The following is a 27385-nucleotide window of genomic DNA, read 5'->3' on the forward strand; positions in this document are numbered from 1 at the left end:
ACTGTGCCCCCAACCACTTCCTTTCAGTTCCCCATTTGCTCCAACCACCTTAGGACTCTAGGCCACCATGCCTGCTGTTCCCTCTGCTGGAACACCCTTCCTCCCTCTTCACCTGGCCTGGTCCAACTGCTCATCCTTACAGCACAGATCTGGCAGGATTCTCCAGTTCTTTGCTCTTACAGTCTTTTACACTTCTCTGTAGGTTGGGAATGGCCTTCCAGGAAACTTTTCCAGGCCTTCTGTGGTTTAGACCAGTACTGATCAACCCTGACATCAGCATCATCTGGGGACCTTTGACAAGCCAAACTGATGCAGGCTGTGCCCAGACCAATCATATCAGGACATCTGGGCTGGGCCCACACTTCAGTGTTTGGGCAAGTTCCCCAAGGGATTTCAACACGTAGCCCAAATGGAGAACTACTGGATCGACAAAGGAACACAGCTGCAGTATTTTTTAAAGGATTGTTTCCATCTTTCAATGGGATTTTACAAAACCATCTATCAACTGCAAAGAGAACTTATGATTTTGTTAAATCTCAGTTAATCCAATTAGAGTACAGGAATACCTGCATTACCAAACATCTCCACTGTATCTGAGATTTTTCAATTAGCATTTTAGTCAGTCCCTGGATAGCACTCCCATAACACCAACCAATTGGAAGATCAGGGGGTCAGAGACTTTATCTTGCTGTCTGTGATGTCACCAGCATGTGGAACTGTGCCCAACATACACAGGTGCCACATGGAACCTGTGACATGCTGTACAGTCCTCCGCCCACCAGACTGCAGAGGACAGGAACACAGGCCAAGGAGCACACCTGGCACAGAGATAGGCACTGAGTGGCTTAGCAGCACTTGCTCATTTGAACAAATGAGCTCACCTGTGGCTTCTCCTCTCCCTGTGCCCCGACACGCTGGTTGTCCTCTCACTGTGGGAGAGGCCCCCACCTTCATTTGAAGACATTCATTTGTGGTTTATGAAATACTGCGGTAACCTTTGAGATGCAAAGTGGTTTAGAAGTGCAAATGACTTTCAATATGAATATTAATAGTAGCGTTATTAATAACTGAAGTTGTCTGCCAGACACTTGACTCTTGATTAAAGGAACTGGGAGCCAAAGCCAAGCCAGAAACATCTCAGCTCAGAGCCAAAGGATCTGTGCTAAGAGCATAGATTCCTGCAGGACCCGAGGATATTCAAAAAGTCTGACTAGAGGAGTTTACATAAAGTAAGGTGGGTGCTGCTACTCCCACGTCAGGTCACACTTTCCCGTGTCTTCTGTTCACTGCAGTGTGAGCTCCACAGGCAGAGCTTGGCTGGGCTTGCTGCTCTCCCCAGAGCCTGTGAGGCCCAGTGTCTGGCCTGTGCCTGATGCCCCAGCAAAGTTTTTGGATTAAGAAAAGAACAAATGAGTAAATGAGAGAAAGGAGAGAAGGAGGAAGCTCAAACCCAAAGCTTACATGGGCTCTGCCTATACCACTAAGAACAAAAACCAGAACTTTTTCTTTTGCTAAAATCACCAATCAGAACTATTCCACAAGCTATTAATTCACTTTTTTTAAACACTATGGTCACTGTAACTACAAGTATTTGAGATACCAGCTGTCCTGACAAACAAGCAGCCTGTCTATAACCAAGTCTTAGTAACTTCATGATTCGAATACATCCACATTATGCTCTTCTTAAGTCATGAATGTACTTTTCAGCATTAGAAAATTATCCCTTTCACATCTTTAAATATTGTGGTTTCTGCCTGACTAATGCCATCTTTAATTATACATCATCGAGTATTTTACTGTGATCTAATGGGGTCTATTACTCATCAGAATGGCCCCAGTCAGCAATCATATTCCCCAGAGCCAACTATTCAACCCTTCTTTCATTTTTCAAACGTACCAGCCTGCACGTGCACAAATTTATACACAGATTGAGCCATAACATCTTATCAATTTGTCCAAAAGACAAAACTATCCCAGAAGGAACTCACACTATATTGGCTTCCTAGTGAGTTCTGGCACAGTAACACTATGACCACTGATGGTGCTCTGACCTCACCCTGGGCACAGCCGCACCTCCCTGTCCACCCCAGGCACACTCTACACAGGGGCACAAACAGAAGAGAAATGGGTACTCTTCAAGGTAAGCATTGTGCCTAAGTCCTACAGCAAGCAGGTGGCAGACAAAGGATCCCACCCTCAGTGGCCACACACAACAGGAGGGCAGGAGAAGATACACACAAGACCTGGCTAGGCCACACAGCATGTTGGGGCTCTTTCCTCACCTTGACTCCCACAGTCACCAACAACAATCCATCCAGATGACCTTTTTCATTATACAATATATTTTGAGGGGCCAAGTGATCTTAAGCAAACCTAAAGATCAGAAGTCAGCTAGTCCCAAACTTTCATTCAAAGGGATGAATTGCCAATCAAATTAATAATTTTAAATGCATAATTTTAAAAAAAGTATAAATGTGTATGCACCGTTTTTATTTAATATGAAATTTATTGTCAAATTGGTTTCCATACAACACCCAGTGCTCATCCCAAAAGGTGCCCTCCTCAATACCCATCACCCACCCCCCTCTCCCTCCCACCCCCCCATCTACCCTCAGTTTGTTCTCAGTTTTTAAGAGTCTCTTATGCTTTGGCTCTCTCCCTCTCTAACCTTTTTTTTTTCTTCCCCTCCCCCATGGACTTATGTTAAGTTTCTCAGGATCCACATAAGAGTGAAAACATATGTTTTCTCTGTATGACTTTCTCTGTATGACTTATTTCATTTAGCATAACACTCTCCAGTTCCATCCACGTTGCTACAAAAGGCCATATTTCATTCTTTCTCATTACCACATAGTATTCCATTGTGTATATAAACCACAATTTCTTTATCCATTTGTCAGTTGATGGACATTTAGGCTCTGTATGTACAGTTTTTATATGTTAACGTTTACACATGTACATATACATGTATTCATGTATGTTGACACGTATTAGTTATCGAGTAAGAAATGAACAGGTCTGGCTCAAGTTTCAGACATTTTACCTAAACAGCTGGTGATTAACTTCTGTATACTTACAAGAGAGATTCAAATTACTAAACCAAGTGCCCTGACACCCAGAAGCAAAAAAAAAAAAAAAAAAAAAAAAAAAAAAAGAACTAGAAAGGTCACTTGATAGACAATTAACAAATAAATCATTTTGAAAGACCTGGAATCAATGATAAGCCATGAGACCTTGATGTGTCCCTTTTGAATAATTGAGGAGGCATCTTTTCATGGACCATTTATAACACTATGTTTAGAATCCCATTTAGTGCTCTGAGATAATTCATTCAAGTGTTGGCTTCTTATCAAACTTGTTGACCAAGCAGCAGATGGAAACAATAAATACACACAGATCTAGTGTGTGTGTACTGTGCCAACAGCACATGGAAGTGGCCATTCAGGAACTGCCTTCACTTGGCCCTAGTGACAGTGAGGCTGCTTGTCAATGCACAGATCCAATATTGGCCTGAGAGGTGTTCGGGTCATGCTGATGTACTCTCAGAGTGCGCAGCACAGTCTCCCCACGTTTATTCCCTTCTAACAAACTCCCAGTAGCCACTGGCAGTTGTGATTCCAAGAAACAGGTATTCTTGCCATTGCTCCCAGGCACCTCTAGGAAGGTGCCAGCCAACATCTCTCTCCTTAGAAGAAAAAGAAAACTCATTCTGTGACTCACAGGGTTATGGGGGCTGGGGGGCAGGGGAGAAGGAATAGAGACAGAGAGGGGAAGAGCTTGTCTGAATAGCTGTGAGGGAGGGAAGAGTTTTTGCTGAGGATAAAGCCCCAGAGGCCATTGAATTGGAGGTGAGGCCCCAGGGAAGGCACCAAGAGGAGAGGAGATAAAGCATTAACCACTAGCAGGGCTTACTTAACAGGCCATTGAGACTAGAGGGGAAGGTGGGGAGCAGGCAGGGCAGAGGGCTCTCTGGAACACGGAGGATGGCAGAGGGATCAGGGAAGCTCTGACAGGGAGGATGGTGGCATCAAGGACTGTAAACACAGAAGGCTGCTCTGCATGATGGGGCTGGCAGTGAGGTTTCATGAAGCCTCTCAGTGCCCATTATCCTCAATAAACCCTCGGGTCAATGCCTTTCGGGAGATTCTCCACAGAGCATCCAGCAGGACCGTGGGAAGTGAATTAATTCTGTGGCAGCAGAGGCCCTGAGCCATAGAAGGCTTGAGAGAAGACACAGCCCCCCAAGACCTCCTGAGAGACAGGGAGGGAAATGCTGGGTCTCCTACTCACTTATAAAGGCTACCAGCCAACGTGTGACCCTCAAAAGGCCACAGTGAAGCTCCTATGGAGACATGCATGGCTTGTCCAGGGCTCAGACAGACGTCAGAGGCTAAGCACACAGCAGGACCCATCTTCTGCCCTGCAGCCACCAACTCCTCTGCATGAGCATGGCCTCTGGATCCCTCTTCTCAGGGGCTGGTGGCTGTGGGAGCATCCAGGTGGTGGTGGTGGTGGGAATGTGAGAAATGGCAGCTAACAAGAACATTACTTTACCTTGAACACCCTAAAATGTCTGACACTGGTGGATAATCTAGAACTAGACAAAAGGGATATCTAAAATTTTGGAAAGAAAGGATTGCAGAAAAGATACATAAATGTAGACTCTGCAGCGTCCCCCAACCCATGTCCCCCATGTCCTTCCTTAGGGTCCCAGCCCAACTTTGTTGGGGATTCACCCATTCTATCACTTTTTATTATGAAAACTCAAAGCTCAAGAATACTAATAGTAATGACAGCCCACATTTATTAAATTCCTACCATACCGCTAGTCCTTGTCTTCAAATGTTTCAGGTATGAACTCATTCAGCTTACAGTCCTTCGAGGTGCTAGATGCTCTTCTTGGTCCCCACCATACAGATGAGGACCCTGCAGCACATGGGTCACATCACATGCCCAATGGCTGGTTCACCAGCATGCTGCTAAGATATGTGGGGAGGAGAACGAGTCCAGACACCTTGGTCTCAAGGCTCCAGGCCTGCCCATGGCCCTGTGCAGCCCTCCACTGCTCCTCTATTCTTTCATGGCTTTTCTTTCAGAAGCATTGCCATCTAGTACCACACAAGAACCAACGACCCAACACCAAGACCACTACTGAAGTCCCGCTCCTACACAGGGGGTTCAGACTCAATGCAAGATGTGGTCCTGACCCTGATCAAGTTATGATGAACCCTGATGAACATCTGCATGGGTGAAAAAACTCAAGACCTAAAAAATAACCAGAGAATAAATTCTAGAAGAGCTCTGGACATGCAATGAGAACATAGAAAAACGTGGCTTGGAGAAGTGCAAAGGGTCCCTCAGTAACGTGTGGTCAGCACCAGGGAGATGAAGAGGAGTAGCATAGGACAGCCCCCAGAACATCACGGTAGGGAGAGGACACATAAGGAAGCATACATGGACAATGTGATGACAGGCTTCTCCATAGTGTCCAAAGGACAAGGATGGAGGAAGGGGTGTCAGTCCTTCAGGGATGGACTACCTTCAATCAATGACAAAGAAGGTGCTGGGTCTTGTGTAAGCACAGAGAAAATGGGAGGAGAGACCTGGCTGTGCACAGATGAGAGAGCAGGCATGGGCTACAGGGCCATGGAGCTGTGGGTCAGGCAGAAACAAGACCACAGGACCTAGAACCTGGCCCCAAGGAAGAGTCAAGGGAGCTGTGACGACAAAACAGCATGTAGGGATAGTTGTTTCAGCCACGGGCACAAGCAGACTGGCAAGAGCAGCAGCAGGGAGTATGGCCACAAGGGAGCTGGCCCAGTGTAAGAGGAGCTGGGTTTGGTGCCCTCTGAGAAGCAGAAATGAAGTTAACTGTGCCTTCTGAGAAAGTAATGACAAAACTTGGTGACCCAGACAGAGCTGATTAAGGCAAATCAAAAAGGATCCCAACCCCTATAAGACAACAATATTAGGTCAGGCCCTCTGGGCTCAGCATCCATCATGAGCTTACTCAGACAGTCCTGCCATGAACCCAGAATGTGACCTGTGAGTCTGATACTGAGAACCAGAGTGCAGAGAGCTGTCTGCCCTGAGGTGAGCCCTGCAGCTCCAGGAATAAGGATGGTAGGAGAGCCTGTTTTGACCATTTCCTTTACCTTGCGTATCTCTTGGTTCTGAATCCTGTGTCACTTTCTCCTATGGTCACACTTTGCCAAATTTGGGTACCAGTGTGGTGCCTGAGTGGTACAAATGGGCATGGAGAGGACTCTGTGCCAGGTAGGTGCCACACGCAGCAGATGGGCGTAAAGATGGCCAGCTTGGACCCCCAGCTCAGCAAGCATGAGGATCCCAGGGACGCATGGCACTCTTTACCCTCCCTGCCCCATTTATATTTCAGCCCAAAATAAACCCCAAAGACTAAGCTGCTCACACTTGCTATTTGAGTTGAAAAACAATTTTAAACAATCTTTCCAAAAGTTGGCTTCCAAGCATCAAATGCTGTCCCTGTCTCCCATATTCACCTCACCCAACCTTCTCCATCTTATAAATCTGCTGCCCGGGCCCCAGAGACTCAAAGAAAACTAGGGGTGGAAAAGGTAAACATCAAGATGCTCCAGGAAAACAAAGTCTGCTTATTCTGTGACTTGAGGCAGTTTTTATCCAAACTACAGTCATCCATGCCTCATTGTCACAATATTTACTTAATGAGGTTCTTTAAGTTGACTCACTTTGATTTAAATTTGTTTCCAAATAAGACTCCTTCTAACTGCCAATTTTTTTTAGTGGACACCTTGACCTCATAGAAGGAATCACTAAAATAAACATCAACATCACCACCAAGCACTGCCTGGGACATCCTACAGCCATCATGGTGTGCTCCCCCCCTCTTTGTCCCCACCGAGAACACGACCACTCCTGTGGCACTTTCTCCTGCTCTGCCATACCAGGCCATTCTCCACCAGCCAGGATGCCACCTCTGAGTCCTCGACACTCCATTGTAACACCTCCTTGCTGCATCTGACAACATGACAATTGTCACCTTGAAAACAGACACACTTGAAAATTCCTCAACCTGACAGAAGATTTCCCACTTACATCTATAAAGTGAAAGCATTCCCAAATGACAGCCACCTTTCCCTCACAGTTGCTGACAAGCCACGGCACGTCCTTCACTCAGCAACGATCCACGATTACTTCTCAGGTAAGGCCAAACACCAACTATTGGAAAATAAACTGTAGCCAGACCACACTCCAGAATGAAGGCCATGCTCCATGTGGTGTAATGAGGACATAGACAGTTCTTCATATACAAAAGGAAGGGGGGCTTCTGAAAATAGGACAAGCCCACAACAAAAGTCACATCTAAACCCTCCTTCAGGGGACACCACTGTCAGTCAGGTGAGGGGGGAGATTGCCCACTCATCTTCAGAGAAGCCCTTTGTGCGGCAGCCCTCTCCTGCTGTGGTAAGCCAGTATACTCCACTCTGCTCAATGGCATCCAGCCCCCCACAGCTGTGTCTGATGAGCTGCAGAACCTATGGAGCAAGCTGGGGTGGGCCAGGGCTGTAAAGGTCACAGGAAACCCATTTGATTCTAAGCCTGAGGCGAAAACTCCATGGTTTTATATGAAAATCAGAGGAAGCATATTCTAGAATAACATTCATGTAAGTTTTTAAGAAGATAACACAAGACCTCAGATAAACACCTGTTGTTGGAAAGCACACAGCAGGAAGGGCGTGGAAGGGAAGGGGGCAGCTAGCAAAGAAATAGGGATACACAGGTTACCGAGTCTGAAGGTACAAGAGTCCACCCAGAGGGGACTTGGAACAGGCTGGCAATTCAGCACAGTGGGCTGGAATATACCACCTAGCAAGCAGCAGCTTTCCCACGAGGCAGCAGTGGGGTGGGGACCCTATAGGAGGCCAGAGCAAGACACCAGAGGTGCCCTTAGGGAACACATCTGAGAAACCCCAGGAACTCAAGAAAGACCTGGCAGGGCCCAGGAGGCAGAGGTGACAAGGCAGAGAAAGTTCCCCATGTGGCTTTTCCAGGTAAAAGCAGGGAAGGTATGTGCGTGCTACTTTGGGAGTCTCAAAGAGAGAAGCTTCCAGCCCGCTACATGAGGCCACCTCTCAGGGTGGCATGACCTCGTTGGGTGTGCCCCACAGAGCATGGCCAGGAACATTCCCCACTGTGGACACCAAAACGTGTCTGTTCATCCAGAGGCAAAACTGCTGTCAACAGAACACCATGTGATGGTGAAGCAATCAAAAAGAAGGTGTCCTCGATCCCAGGCACCAACCCTACACAGAACAGGACACCCTTGTCCTCAGCATGAGCACACCTGAGAGCCATAGTGGCCTGGAGGCACAGAAGAAGAGGAGCTCCTACCTTGCTGAGCTGCAACAACTGCTCTGGATGTCTCCTCTCGGCCTGCATGGCCCCTGTGAACTCTCCTCTCTCTCTCTCCAGGTCTGACCTCCCACGGATGCTTTCAGGAGTCCCATTCCCCAGAGCTGAGCAAATGAGCATTTTGCTGTCTCTGGAGAGATGCTGACTTAGAAGCCTAACCCTCCTCCCAAGATGCACGGACATCCCCAAATGTTCCTGGGACCAGCACCCTAAATCCACAGCAGGTTTCTGTATGCACCTGTAAAGAACCTGTCAGGATGCACACTAGTGATCTCTGCAGCCCGAGGATCAGATCCACATCTGGTCCCAAGCATTCAGGAAGGAAGGCAAGTGCCAAAGGCTGAAAGGCATTCATGTCCCACCTTTGAGCCATTTCAGTGTTGAGGAGAACCTGTTAATCACTAACAAAGCCAGAGGAAGAGGAACAGAGACACCATGACTAACTGTTGCCTCTGGGAAGCCAGATGATCCAAACTTTAAAGGGCCAACAAAGCAGTAATTGTCAGGAAAACACGCAGCCCACAGAAAGGAACAGTGAAGAAAGAACACTGAAAACAGCTTGAGGAAATAAAAATGGAATCAGAAAATATATGGAAGAGACAAAAGATAGGGTGTGCAGAGGTTTGGGCTTCAGTAGGTTGGATTGCTGATGGACAGCTTTTCACCCGGATGAAGTTATCTGAGACCTGGATCACCACCTCGCATAGAGCAATCCCTTCCATATGGACATGTAAACTGCCCACACCAACCCAGAAGCCACCCGATTCCCCAGTTTCCTCTGGGCAGGGAGCATTTGAAGTCCCCTTGGCCCCCAGGACCACCCACAGAGGGCCTGGCTGTCAGGGCTATTTTAGGGGTTGTTCAGTTTGTAAAAAACCTCAGATAGACAGCTCAGAGTTATATAAGAAAAGGTTTCTAAGCCCATGAGGTTGTTACAACAAATAAGGCATTAGGTGGGAAACTGGTACACCAGGGGCCAGACTATAGGCACTGGGTGGTTAAATCTGATTCACTGATTAGCTTGGAGACACAGAGAAAATGCTACAATTAATATCAACCACACTTCACGGACAGGCTATTAATCCCATGTACAGTGCATATGCCTTTTGCTGGAACAATGAACAAAATTCTATGTCCCACAACATTTAAATTAAAACAGAAATTTTTTAATTTGCAAGAAATTGCTGAAATTTGTGGAAAATGGAAGAACGTCAGTATGGAAAAGGACCTTGAACAGAACAGTGGTTCACAAGGAACAAATTGAAATAGGCAGCAGTGGCTGATGCCGGGACAGAGCATCATGCATCACGCACATTGGCTCCGGGCCCTTAGAGAGGACACTGTACTGGAAGGGCAGCAGTGGGGAGGCCTGGCCTGGCTTTAAATGGAAAGCCTTCCTCCGGCCTGTACTCTTTACCTCTGCCTTGTCATCTGAGTTTTAACATTGTATGGGTCACTATCTCTGGTCAATAAAGTACTCTGTTTCTTCGGAGCCACCGTATTTGAAACAAACAGCTTCCATCAGCCCATGAATGCACATCACATACATCCAATACGGATGGTGCTGCCCCTGCTGCCTAGCCCCTCATCAGCTCCAGGGTCACGTGTCCAGGAAGGGGCCCACTGTCTCTGGTGAAGGGCTCCATACAAAACTGAAGAGTTTCAATCCACTGTCAAACAGCCTACTGATATCTGAAGTTGTGTCCCCCCTGGTAAGGTCCGACCACAGGGGTACAAGTCCTCCTCAGAATCCAAGCTCTGTCACCTCATTCAAGATGTTAACTCCAGAAAAACTGCTTCACAGAGCATATGCCAAAGCTTAATTTGTCAGATGGCAACTCCAGATAAATTTCCAAATCTATAAGAACCATAAAATACAAAATGCAGCCACAGAAGGCACAAGGCCACTGCTTCTCAGCAAAAGAAGAGCTGTCTCTTCTTTGGAAGCATCTACCTTTCATTCTTCACATCTGTAGACTACAAACTTGGTCCATACAATCACTGCTAGTGACAAAATTAACCCACAGGCATCATGAAGTTAGTAAATAAAGAGAGTCTCACTGGTTATCTGTTTTAAGGTGATGTGACTTAGCAAAGGCTGTGTGCCTGTGCCATTCTTGATGCCCTGCACACTTCATCTCGCACAAACACATCTGGCTTTAGTTACCTTTTGCCACTCTTAGGAAGGGGAAATAGGTGTGGTTTTTCAGTTATGCACAATTCAAAGTACAATTATAAAGAGTTAAGGAATTCAATGGTTTATCCATAAACAGTAAATATTTCTTAGAAATTTCTCAACCATTAGGGATAGGGTGATGCTGCAGTCTTGGGGGTTTATCCATCTAAGAAGGCACAGTAGCTGTTGGTGCCAAGGTTCCTGTGCTGTTTTGAAAATGAGCTTGGTGTTCCATTTGCCGGTGAGATGAAAGCAAATTCTGTGCAACTTTCTGACCATCAATACAGTTTTTTACCCCAAGTATTACTGTAGTGCCTGGTACATAGTAGGTGCTCAAAAAAGTGTTCAGTAATGGGGGAGAGAATGCACATTCTCCTATTTCTTGAACTACTGTGACAGCCTTGCCACGAACCCCCATTGCTGCTGGAGGCCTCCTTCCATCTGAGCACTGTTGAGAACAAGCTCTGGGCTCCAGAACAGTTACATCTGCTCCTGGTGCCAGTGTGTTCTTAAAATCTCTCACCACTTCTATTGACCTGAATTCCTGTAGCAAATCCTAATTCATTTAAACTCATATAAATTCACATGAGCATTACACACACATTCCATTAAGCAGAAATGCAAATATCATAATATCTTCCTGTTTGCAGATAACCATCGTATCCGTTAACAACATAAACATGTGTGCCAGAGGAGCGAAACAACCCACCAAAGCAACTCCTCTCAGATGCTCTTTCAGGTCTCCCAAAGGGCAACTGCATCTCTAAATACCCATAAGCCATCAAGGGCCCAAAAAGGCAGCCATCTGTGAGCAGAATCCAAATTGTGCTACTACTTTATATGCTTTTTTATTCTAAGTTCCACTCAGTGGGAAAAGGGAGCCCCACACGGTAGCGGTAGCGTGCTAGCACAATGTTTAAACCATTCACCATTGCCAACACCTTCAGCCTGACACCTTATTCTTTTAAGGTTAATTAGAATTCCAATAGGATACCCATGGAGCATGCATTTCTAATTCATCAAATACGAAGATCTTCCGAGCAAGGCAAATCTGATAAAAACTGACCTTGGCCTCTGAAGACTGGTGCTATAGAGAGCATTTCCCCCTAACTAAATTTTGCCGATGTTTTCTTTCAAAAAGGTACCTCTAAAAAGAGCGTGTTAACTGCAAAAAATCGAGATTAAATACAGATTGAACTGAAATACACACTTGAAACAAGTGCATAATTGAGACCCGATTTCGTCATGCTCCGGCAAGCAAGCAGGCTCTCAACAGCCGGAACGAAGGAACAATTGGATATGATTCTGCTCAGCTCAACCGCACCGAGCAGCCTAATTCCAGGCAGTTGTAGACAAGCTATTGTGTCCTACAGATTAAGGAGGTGTGCTCGGTTTTCAGGAGAGCCTGCCAACCAGCTATATCTGCAACTGGGTGGGATTATTCTCCCCTGCCACCTTTCCTAAAACAGATTATAGTTTGGGTTTTTTCTTCTTTTCACTTTCATGAAGCTTGTAAGGATCAGGAACACGACCTGTGATAACAAAGATAAAACTTAGAAGCAATTTAAAAGGTGAAACAAACAGATTCAAGCACTTGGCTTAGACGCCCACCAATGCTCAACAATCCAGTCATGGTGACAGGCCAACTTTGAATCTGAAGGCATAGCATCATATCAGACACACACACACACACACACACACACACACACACTTAGGATACCATATAAAAAGAATCTATTATCAGGAAGTGGGCCTTGTGAAGTGTGCCTCATTGATGATACATAATTTTAAGGTTTTTGTATCAGTAGCAGGCACTGAAATGACAGCCAATTATGTGTGCTAGGCACTGCAGGCACATCATCTTATTTATCTGATAAAGCAGACAGGATCCTCTCACTAATAAGAAGGCTCAGAAAAGCTAAACCTTTGCCCAGAGGCACATGGTGAGAAAGTGAGGAATGCAGGATAAATCCTCCTGTGCCAGGGCTCCCCACCCCTGTGCTCTACCCCTGTCCTTCTTCCTCACAGGACTCCATGAAGCCCAGGGATCTGCCCTGTCTGCAGCCACATGCACAGGGAATGCAGTGGGCCTCAGTCCCAGGAGGAGAAGCTGATCCTGTGTGCCATGCTCCTGGCTGAGCTGTGGCTGGCCTAGGCACCAGCCCGGGATGCAATGCTGGAAGTGTGTGAGAGTGCTCTAGAGCAAACATAAGGGGAAGAAACCCTCCTTTATGTTATTAAGTCTTGTTGTGAGGATATGATGCCTGAGGCCACTGTAACTATCTTGAGACCCAGTTTGCAGAGAGGGGAAAGTGCTGGGATGGGACCAACATGGCGGCAGAGCAGAAGGATGGATGATTCTGCATCCCTAAGGAGAGAACGGGGCCACCCAGATGGCCATTACAAACCACTCAGATTCCAGATTTACTGTTTATGTCATTTACATAGGGCTGTCTGTGATGTTCTGATATGATGTTCTTTCCTCAGGACCACACACCACTCTGCACAGTTCCTATTAACTGCCCATAAGACCCAGAGCCTGGGTTTATAAGATGACAGCCTCAAACTGGAAGAGCATTTGCAGCCAGGCAGCAGATGGATCTAAGAAGTGAGTGCTACTTAAGTTTGAGACCATGGTCTCTAATTAACTGGGTCTGTTACAGAGCCAGAGGACTCCTCTAACCATGAAGCGGTTAGCCCGTCAGTCCAAAGCTCACCTTTCTAGTATGCTCCCATTCACTGTGTGTCTCTGAGCAAGGAAATCTTGGCACTTCTGCTTCCCCATCTCTGTAACTGGCTACCTCGCTGAGCTCTAGTACAGAACAGGTGAGATGCACTTCAATCGCCTGACTCAACCCCAGGAATGCACAGACACTCAGTGAACGCCTGGCACACAGCAGGTACTCAATGAATGGTAACTTTAGAATATTCACTAACTGGCCACAAACTGAAACACGACACTGCTGTAAGTCTCAGGGGTGCTGTTTCCACACCCAGCGGCCTGCTGAAAACAGGCCCGAAAAGGACTTCACTGTGACTCATCTGTCATGTCTCCAAAGGCTGGTGTCTGCACTTGTCACCACGGGGACCACAAGTCAACCACTTGTCTGCTGTCCTGTGAGCTGTCTGGCTTTTTTGTGAGGGCCTCCAGGCACTGGGACTTTTCCTCTGGAATCCTTATTACTTCCAAAACCAAACAACAAAAGCCCAATGATACAGCCGAGCAGAACAGAAAGGAATGGAGCCTGAGAACGTATCCTGAATCCAACACTTCCTGGCTCTCTGACTTGGCCATTTTGCCCATTATATCAATCCCTCTTCATTAATTATGCCACCCACCACACCTCACAGGATCATGGAGAACTTTCTATAAATGACATATGCCAAAGTGCCCAGCACATGGTAGGCACTCAGTAATTGTTCAAATAGAAAATCTCAAGCATAAGCTGCCCAAATGCTAACAACTAAAGAACACGCTGACTTGCTTCCAGATACCACAGACACTCTCTGAATTGGCCTCCAGAGAGCTGACCAGCTGGACTGGTTAACTCCCCATCTCCTCCATAGGACGGCCAAAGACACCCAACTCCTTGGAAGGCTCAGCTTGGCCCCCTGCTGGTCCAGGCCCTCACTCTTGCCCAGGGAGGTTTGTGCTTACCTGGAATTCATGGTCTTGAGTCCTAACTATGTTTATGCAAGCGTACTGATAACAAAATGTTATACAAACAAAAGACGTTTTGCACAAAGGAAGTCACTGCTTGGAAAAACACAGTGACTCAGAAACACTCACCAAAGACGGACCACTTTAAAATCATCAAATTGGGCGTAAACAAAACCATACAACATTAAGTGGGAATTACTTAAAATCTAGAAGGTGCTCCACTCCACTCAGAATTCTTAGAAAGTCTCTTTGTTCTCCGTTTGAAAATAACAAAAAGTAAACTGTGGCTATGGTTTAAGTCATCTCAGAACTCAAAGACAAGTCCTTAGCCCTGCATCCAAAAAAATGATGAACACATATATATGTTTTTAAAATAAAATGTTTAATAGATATCACTTGTATGATTCTCCAGTTTATTAGGCTTTTCCTACTACAGGGTCTCAGTCACACTGGCTGAGAGATACAGAATTCCAATTTAAACATATCCCGAAGTACTTCAAGATATACAATACAGACAAATCAGCTCCTAACGCCTATGTTTTATATCATCAAAAGCATTACCCAAATTTTCTACAGTTCTCTAATTTGTGAAAATGCTCTTCCTCTTCACCTTCATAGAGTTGTGGATCAATACTGATCCAGTGCCCTCAGGACCCTCCTGAGAGGAGAGGGCAGACTGGTTTCTAATCCCTTCATGTCAGCTCTGTAAAAAGAGCCCATTCTCAGGGCACCTGGGTGGCTCAGTTGGTTAAGCAACTGACTCTTGATTTCTGTTCAAGTCATGATCTCATAGTCATGAGATCAAGCCCCACAGTAGAGCCCTACAACAAGCCCCACATCAGTTCCGCCCACTGGGCATGGAGCATGCTTAAGATCCTCTCTCTCTCCCTCTCCTCTCCCTTTCCCTTCTCCCCATCAAAAAAAAAAAAAAAAGAGAGAGAGAGAGAGAAGGGGGAGCCCATTCTGGTCTGGTTCACCTGGAATGGTGATTGGCACAGTATAGGTCCACAGTAAATTCTGTGTGTGCCCAAATATAAGGCAAGGGGGTCCCCCCCAAAAAGAAATCACTCAAAAAATTGGAATTGTCTCACATTTGGGTTCTTATGAAAGCATATTAAAAAGTACTCTTTAAATTACTCAATTTGGAACTGCAAAACCCTTTTAGGAAAACACGTTTCCCTGAAACACCTGAATGAATGCTAACTGGGGGTATTACAGGGGTCATCTCACACAACTGTAAATACAAAGCAGAAACAAGTTAGGCCAAGAAACTTAGCACACATTGAGCAATTGCAGTAGTTGGACACTTCTGTTAAAACAGGACTTCTCAAAGATCACTTTAAGAAGCAACACATAACAAGTATTTGCCAACAGGCAAATAAAGAAACCATGAGTCCTAACCTTAGGCAGCAGGTACTTGTAACCTGGTATAAAATGTCCAGGGGTAGCATAATTACCTGATTCCTAAATGCTTCATCTCAAATGGCTCAGGTGTAAGCAGAGCGAGGAGGTTCTGCTAACCAGGCTAGAGGATTCCAAGTGATCCTACTGATAACCAAAACCCGGACAAAAAAGATGTAGGTGAAGAATGTGGAAAATTGTTTCATGAACTCCAAGGAGAACCAAACAAGAGTTAATCCGGTTTATACGTGATGTATTCTCAACGTCTAACTGTATGTAAATACACAATTTAAGCAGACATTTGTTTATCTGCATATCTACAATGTTTACATATCCCAGTTGGCCCAAAAGGTTTGAGGAGCTTCTCACTAGGAAACTTGGAGACTGTCTTTTATTTACAGTCAGCCTGCTACTAAGGCATATATGGTCTTTGCTGAATAATAACCTAAGTGTCCATCTCTTAAGCAACATCCAGCATTTAGCCTTGCTACGAGGAGTCAAAGTAATTCCAATAGACAGTAAAGTACCAAAAGCCTACTTGCAAGTAATTTTTAGCTGAAGTCTTTGCCTGCCAAATGTATAGGGTTGTTTAAAGTGAAACACTATATGCAGGACTTCTGGCTGCCCAAGAAGACTCCCGTTGACTTAAACATCAGTGGGTAAAAAGCCAGAAGATACTATGATCTCCACATCCATTCTCTGAAAATGATAAAATATAAGACTGGATTTCATTCAGACTCTTCCTGAAACCCAAACTTAGTCCTTATGACGTGGGCCTGTGAAGAAAGGGGTGAGGATTACACTCAGTTAACGCAACAAAAAGAAAGATGCAGTGTTCTAAAGTTTCCTGAAGCTCAGAAAACCATCATCAGTCTGATTACTACATATTCCTATAAATAAAGCCCACCAAAACCCCCAAAACCCAGCCAACAAAAAATTAACTCCCTGTTACTGTCATTGCTGAAAGTTATAAGCTCAACCTCTTTGACAATTTTTTTAATGCTACAAATGCCACAGAGTTCCAGGAGCTGCCTCTGGCCTTTCAAATGTCAGAAGTTACCTCCTAACCTCCTGATCAAACACAGTTCACATAAAAATGAGTTGGGAAGACATCTGTAAATATTGGCCCATCAAAAAATGTCCTAGTGTTTAACTAGAAACATCATTCCAAAAATCATTTAGTTCTCTTAGCAGGAGGAGGGTAACCTGCCCATTCTGCAAACAGACCTTTCAATATAATACCTTAGATGAAAACAGCAAGGACAGGAAGGAAAAGTTTGAAAATGTGGAACAAGCACACTCATAACTATATTTAATCACAATTAAAACCAAAGAAAAACTACTTAACTACTGTCCAGCAGTGATCCCAGGTATAAACATTCCTTGACTATTCTTGAATGCCCATTCTTCCTGATCCATAGGAGAAACACAGTTTGGCAAAGTACGGCATTTACCTCTAAAGCTCAACATCCAAGGGCTTAAATTCCTAACCTCAAAGATGTTGTAGTACTAATTCAGATGGTTAGAATTCTCCTAGTTTCCTGGCGTCATACATATTGGAAGAATTATTTCAATGACTTATGAGCCACCAGCTTCTTAAATGGTCAAAAGTAGAGAAATAAGGTTGTGTTTTCTAAAATGAATGATAATTGGAATAGATCAACAATGTGGTTTTTTACCTTTAAATGGTATTTTTCTATATTTAAAGAAAATACAAAACATGAATATCTTGCTTCTCACTTAAACCAGCATCCCATAGCTATCCTCCTGCCTCCATAAAAATAATAGTAGCAGAGCGTGTGAAATAACACCTTCTAAGTAGCTTCTGAAACCAAATCACTGAAGCCCCAAGATAAAATCTTTCACTAAAATAGAAACAGTGAAAAATGCTGTACGATGTAGTCGGAAAAAAAATAAAACCTCAAATAATGTCCCACCTGGGAATGCAACTGTGCCTAAGAGCCCAAGAGAGGACCAGGGTTTCCCGGCAGACCAAGTCCAAGAAGGGCTGGGCCAAACATGTCTTCCATTTCCAGGTTAACTTCCCTCCCATTACCTGAAGTTTGTAACTGATGTTCCTCCAACCCCAGTCACACAATTCCCTCTGTCCAATCCCCCCTTGCCAGACAGGTATGCATGGCCAGAACACAGGAACCACTAAGCACTAACTTTAGGGGCCTGCAGAGGGTGTGCAGAAGGCCAGTCTGGGGGTCCAGGGTAAGAAGACTGTTTCTGGGGAGATGGGAGGGCCCAGCAAAGTTAAAGGGGGGGGGGGGAACAGGCCCTGCCAGCAGAGGGACTGGAGGGACTAGAGGTTAGCAGGGGACAGGAAGGTGTGCCCACCCTGGGGGAGGATGAGGTGTCACCACTTATGAACAGGTGGCGAGGTTCCCTAGGACAGCATGCTGTCACAGAGCAAGTGCAGGTGGTGCGAAAAGGGATTCCAAAGAGAGAGGATGGATGGACCATTGGTGCGGACAAGTGGTCCAGAGGGGAGGGAGAACGATTGGGGAGGGGGGGGTGTCTAAGAGTTGGCAAGTAGGACTTGAAGGGTTACACTCACAGAGTCCCTGGAGGGAAACAAGGTAGAGAAAGAAGAGCAAGGCGAAGGCCACTGTGAGGCCACCTCTGGTGTCCCCTGCCCTTCATCACTGCCCTCTATACTCACGCGGGCCCCTCCCCCCCCCCCCCCACACACACACTGTGGCGCCACACCACGAAGCAGATACCCACCTTTGCCACGGGCGCACTCCTGCCGGTCGCTAGCTCACGCAGGCTGGCGGTGGCGCTGCCCGCCGCGGCAGAGAGAAACACCGGGGAGCCCGGGGCGCTGCCCGCCGCGCTGCCCCCTCCACCCGCGAGCGCGGAGGCCGCCCCTGAGCCGGGGCCGGGGCGCGCGGGCGGGCTTCCGCCGGGGCTGGCACCAGCGCGGGGCCGCTGGCGAATGCCGTCCAGCAGGCGCACCAGCAGGATGTTGGCGGGCAGCTCGTCCACGCCGCAGCCGACCAGGATGCGGCACTCAGGGCAGCGCAGCTCGTGGCGCGAGCACACGATGCTCTCCAGACAGCGGCGGCAGAAGGTGTGCTGACACGGCAGCACCTTGGCCGTGGTGTCCAGCCGCTCCAGGCACACTGAGCACTCCAGCAGGTCCAGCAGCGACGACTCGTCCATGTCCTCGCCCGCCGCCGCGGCCGTGGCCGCCGCCCGCCGCCGCCGCCGCTCACCCGGCCTGTCGTCGTCGCCCTCGCTCTGCGCAGCAGCGGCGGCCGCCTTGGACGCGCACAGCCAGGACGCTCCGAGCAGCATGGGGGAGGCGCCGGCGGCGGCCGCGCGCAGCTGCCTAGGTCCCGGGGCCGGAGCGGGGCCCGCCGCAGGCAGCGGGCATCAGGATCGCGCCTGGGCGGCCGCCGAGGAACGGGGCTCCGCCAGGACTTCCTTCACCCCGACTGGCGGCCCGAGGCTCCGGCCGCGGCGATGCAAAGTAGCGCACCGACTGGCCTGCGCGGCAAAGACCGGAGTTCTGGGCCCCGGGAGCCAACTCCCCTCCAGCCGAGCCCACCCAGTCCTTCGGAACGCGGCGCCCGCGGCTGCGAGCTACACCTGTCCCGCCGCTTGCCCACACCGCCCCGCGCGGGGGGTCCAGGGACACCGCCAGGCACGACACTCAGCGGGCACTGCAATCGGAGTGACCGCCCGCTGCCCGGAGCCGGGCGGCAGGAAGTGCGGGGAGCGGCCGGTCGGGTCCCCGGGGAGGCCTGGGCGCAGCGTGCGCGCTCCCCCGCACAGCTGGTGAGCCGCACCGCCCCCGCGGCGCCTCCATGCGCCCTGGGCCTGCCCGCGAATCCCTGCCCCCAGCGGGTTCCTCCGGACCTTCCTCGTCCCCGGCCGCGAGCACGTGCGCAGGGAGCGCGCAGAGGCCACGGTCAGTGAGGGGCGCAGGAGTGGAGACGCTGCGTCCGCCGGACCTCCCTTAGACTAGGGCGCACGCCAACAACTAGTCCTGTCCTTTAGGGCACGTCTAGGGCTCCCAAGAACTCCGAGCGCGCCCTCCTGCGCAGGCTCGGCCCCGTCCCCTCCGGGAGCTCCGAGTCTTCCTTCTGGCTCTCCGCGAACCTCAGAGAGGGAGGTTTCCTCCCGACGCTGCGCGAAGGAAAGTTTGGGCGGTGTTATCCCGACTGCCTTCCTCGCCAGCGCCGGCAAGCAGCTTAGGAACGGAGCCAACACCCAGGCATCCTCTTTGACGACTCCCCGGAGCGCTCCCGGTCCGGTCCCCTTCCCAGGCGGCGCAGAAGTGACAAGCCCGGAGCTGCGGGTGTGGGTGCGGGGACGCCCCGCCAAGCAGCAGAGGAAGGCGCTCGGGTTGGCTGAGGCGCCCCGGGGCGGCTCAGACTCCTCCCGGAGGCAGCCCGCCCTCCCCGGAGTCGCTAGTCCGAGGCTGGCGCCGCTGCCCGCCGGACCCACACCCTCGCGCAGGGCACCCGGCTCCGCGCCGCGCCCACTGCGGCGCAGTCTCGCGAACCCCGCTCCAATTTCTCCTCGGGAGACGCAGAGGAAGGGGAATTCGCGCTCTCCCTCCCGACGCCCCGGCTTCTGGGAGCGTCAGAGCAACGGAAGTACGTACGGAGGACCGGGAGCAGCAGGGAAGTTTGGCGGTGGGCTGGGGTCGACCGGGAAGATTCCCTGCAGTGCGCTGCCCCCTCGTGGCCGCTTTGGGTTCCCAGCGCGCTGTGTCCCCCATCTCTCCCAGGGCCAGCACAAACCATGGATCCTGAGCTGGAAGCTCTCACATAGCCAGATAGTTCTTGCCGAAGCTAACATCAGAATAGGCGCTGAGGGCTCGCCCATCAGTCAGGCTAACCTGTGGTTTGTGAAATTAAGTGTACCTTTTTTGACTTTTTAGGGAGAATGTAATATTTGTTGAGGCTTAAATGCCAAGAACGAGTCTATGCATTATTTTATTTAATCCTCTAAAGGGCCCTGTGAGATAATTATTTTAATTTCATTTTACATGCGAGGGAGATAAGGTTTATAGTTATGAAACCATTGACGCTGAATTTTGTTAATTTTTGTGTTTCCAGAACTTAATACCTACTAAGATCACATTCCATTGGAATATAAATTCTTGATCAACTACATATTTTTCCATTATAATAGCCCCAGTGCCTGGAGCATTTCTTGGTACACAGTGGGTGCTCAATAAATATTTGTGGAATTAATAAAATAAAGGTCTCAGAATCATCACCTAGTGGTGTTTTAAACACCACACATCTTAACATCTCCGTTCCGGGTATCCTGAGCTCATACCAGGTCGCCAGTTCCTAGAAACTTTGCGACCTGCTTTGTGGATGTCTCTCAGTGGTGTGGATTTCAGTATGTATTATTCACATGAGCACTGGCAACTTTGTGAGGTGGACAGCATCTCTGAGCACCTGGCTAACAGGAACCTGGGAGCAGACTGCCCAGGAGGCCAGAGGGCAGGTCACAGTGCACAGAACGGCCTTCATGTTTTGACCCTCCCTCAGGAACAACAAAGGGGAATTTTCAAGAGGACCCAGAATGCTTGATTCAAAAGCAGGGGTCGGGGCACCTGGGTGGCTCAGTCGGTTAAGCGTCCGACTTCAGCTCAGGTCACGATCTTGCAGTCCGTGAGTTCGAGCCCCGCATCGGGCTCTGGGCTGATGGCTCAGAGCCTGGAGCCTGCTTCCGATTCTGTGTCTCCCTCTCTCTCTGCCCCTCCCCTGTTCATGCTCTGTCTCTCTCTGTCTCAAAAATAAATAAACGTTAAAAAAATTAAAAAAAAAAAACAAAAGCAGGTGGCATGGACACAGGACACAAGGGGGAACAAGACGGGGAGCCCTCAGACACTAGAAGGGTTTGCAGAGAGCAGGAGCCACCTGTACTCAAATGCCCCAGGTGCATTTGGTAGCAAACAATAGAAATGAAGCCAGGTTTAAATGAGCAGGGTAGACTGAGAATTAGGAGCACCTCACAGGACCCCAGGCTAAGAGCTAGGCCAGCTTACTGCAGAAGTCCCACAGTGTGTCTTGCTCTTCACACTTCTCTGTATGATGACATGCTCCTTCCCTCTCTTGTACCAGCTGCCTCCACTTCCCAACCCACAGGATAGGAGACCCTGTCAAAGCTCCAGAAGCATTTCATCCAATGGCTTCAGCCACTCACCAAAGATCCTCATCTGATGCTATCAGGGGCTGGAAGTTTTAAAACCCTACCGTCTAGCTTGGCCCAAGTGGTCACTTTCTGGACCAATGTGTGCTGGCCACAGGAGCAGGATCATCTAAAACCTGGCAGCACCCTCAGGAGTCACACAGAAGGAGAGGTGAAAATTTCCAGAACAAGTGGCATGCCAGACAGACCACAGACACATGTGCCAGGGGCCCAAAGCCACCCCTCTGTCCTCAGCTTCCCTCTCTATGGAGACCACACAAGAGCAAGCACAGGGCCATTGAGCCCCACCTTTCTCAGACCTCCTCTATTTCCACTCTACCTCTTCAGCTTCTGCCTTAACCAACTCCCACAGCAAACAGGTTGCAATCCCAAATGTACTTAGAGGCTGCACAGGGCATGGAAATTCATGAAGCGGCATGAAGTGGATGAAGCGATAGAGCATGGTGGGGTCTGCACCTTGCAAAGTGCATAGCTGCTCCTCGGCTCCAGCCAATCACACATTGCCTCGAGGAAACAAGGGCCTAGTATTGCCAGATATTTCTACTTTTCAAGAGAAGTTGGAAGGCCTGCTTTTTATGGGAGATCTCCTGATGTTCAACTGTTGGCAACAAAATAAGTTCTCAAAAAACCACTATATTAGCCAAACAAAATGAATGCATGGCCAAATTGGCCCATAGGCCACCAGTTTGCAGTTTGTGATTGAAGTAGCCAAGTAAAATGTACTACAGTGTAAAGGAATTTAAGGGTGTGAACTAAATAGTTGAAGTATTACAAATACAGTGTTATATTACTCAGTTAAATGTGCACATGTTCAATAAGGCAATTATATAAGTAAATGATTGAGAAGACCTGGCTTAACAGCCACTCACAGGAAAAGATCTTGGGAATTGAGTCAACCACAAGCATAATATGAGCCAACATGAGTCATCAGTGTAGTATGACCGCCTAGAAAAGTAATGAAATCTTATGATGTATTAATGGAAGTTAAAGGATGGAATATGGAAAGAAATAATCCCATCGTGCCTTGGGCTTGTCAGACCTCATTTGCAGAATAACTTTCAATTCTGGGAACCAAATATTAATGGCAGGTGGTAATTGGATCTAGAGGCCTCACCCATAAATTTAGGATGAAGGAAGAGAAGGTGTCTGTCCAAAGGAGAGAAAGCTCAGAGGAAACAGGATGGGTCACTGTATGTCAGGTTTCTGGCTGCCCAAGATCTGAACTCCTTCTTAGATTTGGGCGATTATCCACTTGGTGAAAGTCAGATATTTGTTTTTTCAGCCAGGGTGTAGGGATGTGGCTCAGGCTTTGCTGGTTGAGAGCTAACCGCCCCACCTCCCCTGCCCCCCCCCCCAACGCCCCATGCCCTGAGAGGTAGAAGGAAGGTGGCTGATGTGGCATCATGGAGTTCCAGCTGCAAGGGCAGGTGGGGGCAGATGGCAGGGGCAGGGCCAACCATGTTGTATGTTGAGGACAGAGACAATTGTTGTCACCAGACCCATGCCAGGCATGATTGGCATGGAAAGCCTTGGCTGTGGCCTCCACTACTTTGCCAGTCTTCCTGGTGATCCTATGGATGTCCCAATTTTCCTTAATTAGTTCCTTTTTTTATTATTAAGTCAGCCAGAATCCATTTCTGTTGTTTATAACAAGGTGTTGTAACTAATATGAATTATTTATTATCAATCAGAAACCAGTGAAGGCCCTCAATATGCAACAATTGTTACCATGCTGAACAGCTTGGCCTTCATGCTGGAAAGGTATCAAAGTGAGCCATCTGGAGCACTGTTCATTCATTCAATAAATAGTTTCTGTATGTGTTGTACATTAGGTGCTGTGTGAAAGCAGAGCCTGCGGACCAGTACAGGCAATGTGATGCAGTGAGGAGAGACTGTCTCTGGGCTCCTTCAGGCAAGTGACATCACTGCTGTGAACCTCAGTTACTTCTCCTATAAACTAAAAGCCAAAGCATCTCACCTCTTGGGGAACCTGGGTGGCTCAGTCAGTTAAGTGTCTGACTCTGGATTTCAGCTCAGCTCATGATCCCAAGGTTCATGAGTTTGATCCCTGTGGGATTCTCTCTCTCTCTCTCCCTCTCTCTCTGCCATTATCTCTCAGAATAAATGAGTAAACATTAAAAAAAATTCTAATCTCACCTCTTTAGAAGCTCTTGAAATCTCCACAATTGAATAAAATGTTAGAAGGGATATTTGTTTTGCCTTGTTATTAGGAAGAAAACTAAAGTGAATTAGAGTTACAGGGAGGCAGGTTTCAGCTAAACATAGAGAAAGACTTTCTAATAAGGTTGAGTTGTCCAACAACAGCATCAGCAGTCTTAGGAAGTAGGATCCCAAAAAGAAAGGATTCAGCCACAAATTATGTCTGTAAAGAATCTCATTAAAGCACCTCTGTTCAGCCCAGCACTACTTCCTTTGGGGAGCCCCCCATCCCTGGTCCACATGACCCTCATAGATGGCTGCTCACTGCACCTGCACCCATGTCCCCAGCAGGCCCGGGGGCTAAGGCTGGTCAATCAGAATCATTCGCCCCTAGAGATGATTAGTCCAGGGTGGCCACATCACTCAGCAGGTCCTGAGATTTGGCATACATATAGATAATGATAGCTCTTGCTAGAGCAGGGATGGGAGTTCATAAAGGAAGCTGTGCCTAAAGCATCCATGTGCCATTATAATCTTGTGTTTGCTTAAGTCAGTTTGGGCTGGGTTTCTGTCACATGCAACCAAGTGAATTTCAACCAAACCACACCATCCTGTGGCTCCCCTGACCCCACCATTAACCTAAGTGCCCAAGTTTAAGACAGAAGCCAACCTTGGAGGTCTCCCCTAACCCAGTCTCTTATATGTACCTAGTCACGAATTTTTTTTCAGCTTCCTAACATCATAATGGATGTGTATGCCCCCAAGTGCCTCCTATATCCCTGTTACTATCTCTAACTGTACCATGGCACTTCTGTCCACAGCCTCTCCTCTTTCCATCCACTGTGGAGTCTTCACTGTGGAACCAGCTTTGCTTCCTGATGCAAGGATGCTGCCTCCCCCTACCCCCCACTGGTTTTCCATAGGCTGTGACTCTTCATCTTCCAAGCTCTTTCCCAAACCCATATTTCCTTGCTCATGGGTATAACTTGTGCTGCATTGCTTTGCACCTGTAGAAACCCATCCATCTCACAGACCATTTCCTCCAGGAAGTCCTTCCTAATTGCCTCTCCTGTGAATCTGCTTGGCCCTTTTTTCCTGAATCTTTCATATTCTTCCCTACTTTTATACTTATTTTATAGCAATCTTGTAGCCCTACCAGCCCACAAACTCCTCAAGGGAAAATACTATGTTTTACTGGTCATTAAGACCTGTCAAAAAATGTCCTGAGCAGTGTAGGCATTTAATATATACCTGCAGAGTTGGACTAAACTGAGTTTGAAAGGGCTGAACCAGTTGACCTCTAAATTCCCTCTCACTCCAAGACCATATGAGATCATAACAAATGCTTTTCAGCATCTGAGATCTGGAACTTCTATTGTGCTTTCTTTTTATAAAAAGAAATGAATCCCTCAAAATTAATTTCATATAGTATGTGCTGTGTGTGTGAGCATGAAGTCATAACAGCAAGGCTCCTAATAGCTATGGAACTCATGGCTTCTAGTACTTATAATGTCTGCATCTGTAATGCATGGAGAGAAGGCAAGCAGGAGCCACACCCAAACACACCGTCTGCAGGCCTGGGACCCTCCCAACAAACACCTTAGTTTTGACATCAGTTCTCCCTTCTCTGCAAAGCACATAGACTTCTCTCCATTCAAAATCTGCCCCTCCAAATCATTATCTATTGTTCTGATTTCCAGAGCAAGCCCTCTGGTATAATTAGCCCTGAGTCTATTATCCATCTATGCGAGCACCCATTCAGTTGGTAGAGCACTGTCCTACGCCCCAGAGAATCAGCAGGCTGATCATAATCCATCTTCAGGATATGAAGTCTATTTTTGAAGTCAGGCCCCCTACTGAAACATTTTACCATGAAGGACAACGGAAGAGTCAGCTAGGAGCGTTCCAGGGAGGAGGTGTTTCAGTCTCATGGATAGACTCAATTTGCCTGGGATGAAGGAGAGGAGACAACCCTCAAGGGAGAGAGAAGATCATCTATAAGGTCAAAGGTGGAGTGTGAGGAATCAAGAGGAAACCTCACTGGCAGAACAGGGAGTGATGGGTTTAGAGAGTATGTAGTCAAAGACACAGCATGAAAGCACTAGAAAGTCAAAGATTGGTTGGATCCTGAGGGCCCTGAAGAGCCATCAAGTGTCTCTCCCAGGGCATTGCAATGTTTAGAAAGTTGCACAGCCCTGAAATGCAGTCATCTGGGGCAAGGAGAAATCTGAACCAGGGAGACACAAGATAGGAGCTCATTGGTTAACAGATGACGTAAGGTGCACCTCAACGTGAATGAACTAAATGCCCTTGAATACCTAAAATGGTTAAAATGGTAAGTTTTATGTTAAGCATAATTCACCGTAATTTTAAAAATAGAGATAAAAAATAAAATAGCATGGGAGTAGGGGCCCAGGTGCTAAGGACCTTTGCCCCTACAGGAGGATGTGCAACAAACAGATGGAAATACAATAGCTAAACAAGTATGGTCACAGAATGAGAACCAGCTGTTGGCACAGCCCCACACTGGCATTGAATCCATGTACTGCCTCCCTTTTACAGGCAAGGAAATTGAGGCAGAGAGAGGATAAGTAACTTGCCCAGGGTCCCACAGCTACCCAGTAGAAGAGTCAGGATTCTCATTCAAAGAGCAGAACTCCAGAATCTCTTTTATATCCACGCAACCCCTGGAGCTCATGAATAAGGCAAGAGCTGAAAATGCACACTTGAAATCAGCAGCTTCTAGGCAGCAGGAAGACCCCGGGGGAGGGAGTGCTTTCATCCGTGGAGAAGAGGCGAGGAAAGCTTTCAGAGGGCAGAGCCCTGGGGAGCACTGCACTGCAGGGAAGGTGAGGAAAAGCAACAGAGAGGAACACAGACACTGAGTGGCCATGAGAGTCGGAAAAGAACTGGAAATGGCAGTGAGAGCAAGCGGTCACCCCACTAGTCAGCAAAGGAAAAAAGGCAGGTGTGAAGGTATTACTAACTGGAAACCAAGACTGAAACCTGCAATGTCAACCTGCAAGCTTCCGGAGAGCCACACACATCCACAACTGTCTCTAGTGCCTCCTCCATGCAGCCTGCTATGTCTCCCAGCTAGTGCTGTTGAGCCAAGATTGTGGGCTGCAGAGTCAAACAGGCATAAGGTCAAGCCTCTTTCTATCGTGACCAGTTCCGTCTGTGCAAGTTACTGAGGCTGCCCAAGCCTGCATATTCAAAGTGAGATGAGTTCAACCTGCTGTATCATTTTGACAGGGGCTTCAGTAAGACAATGTTCATGGGGTGGAGGCTGTCAAGGCTCCGATCACATGTTCTCAACCCTCACTGCCCCAGTCCATTACTAAACTGGGGGTCTCTGCCCTTGGGAGATTTCTGTGACCACATGGAGT

The 27385-nt window shown here is 47.8% G+C and overlaps 1 protein-coding gene across 1 annotated transcript in view; it reads right to left on the reverse strand.

The window, feature by feature from the left end:
- The window catches only part of SH3RF3 (SH3 domain containing ring finger 3), a 389906-nt gene extending 369036 nt beyond the window's left edge, over window positions 1-20870 (reverse strand). Inside the window, exon 1 of the mRNA XM_043604761.1 lies at window positions 18384-20870. Within this exon, the coding sequence (XP_043460696.1) occupies window positions 18384-18956 (573 nt within the window). The 5' untranslated portion in view covers window positions 18957-20870. The remainder of the gene's footprint in view (window positions 1-18383) is intronic.
- Between the last annotated feature and the right edge of the window lie 6515 nt (window positions 20871-27385).

This window comes from Prionailurus bengalensis, chromosome A3 (assembly GCF_016509475.1).
Source record: "Prionailurus bengalensis isolate Pbe53 chromosome A3, Fcat_Pben_1.1_paternal_pri, whole genome shotgun sequence".
NCBI classification, from domain to species: Eukaryota; Metazoa; Chordata; class Mammalia; order Carnivora; family Felidae; genus Prionailurus; species Prionailurus bengalensis.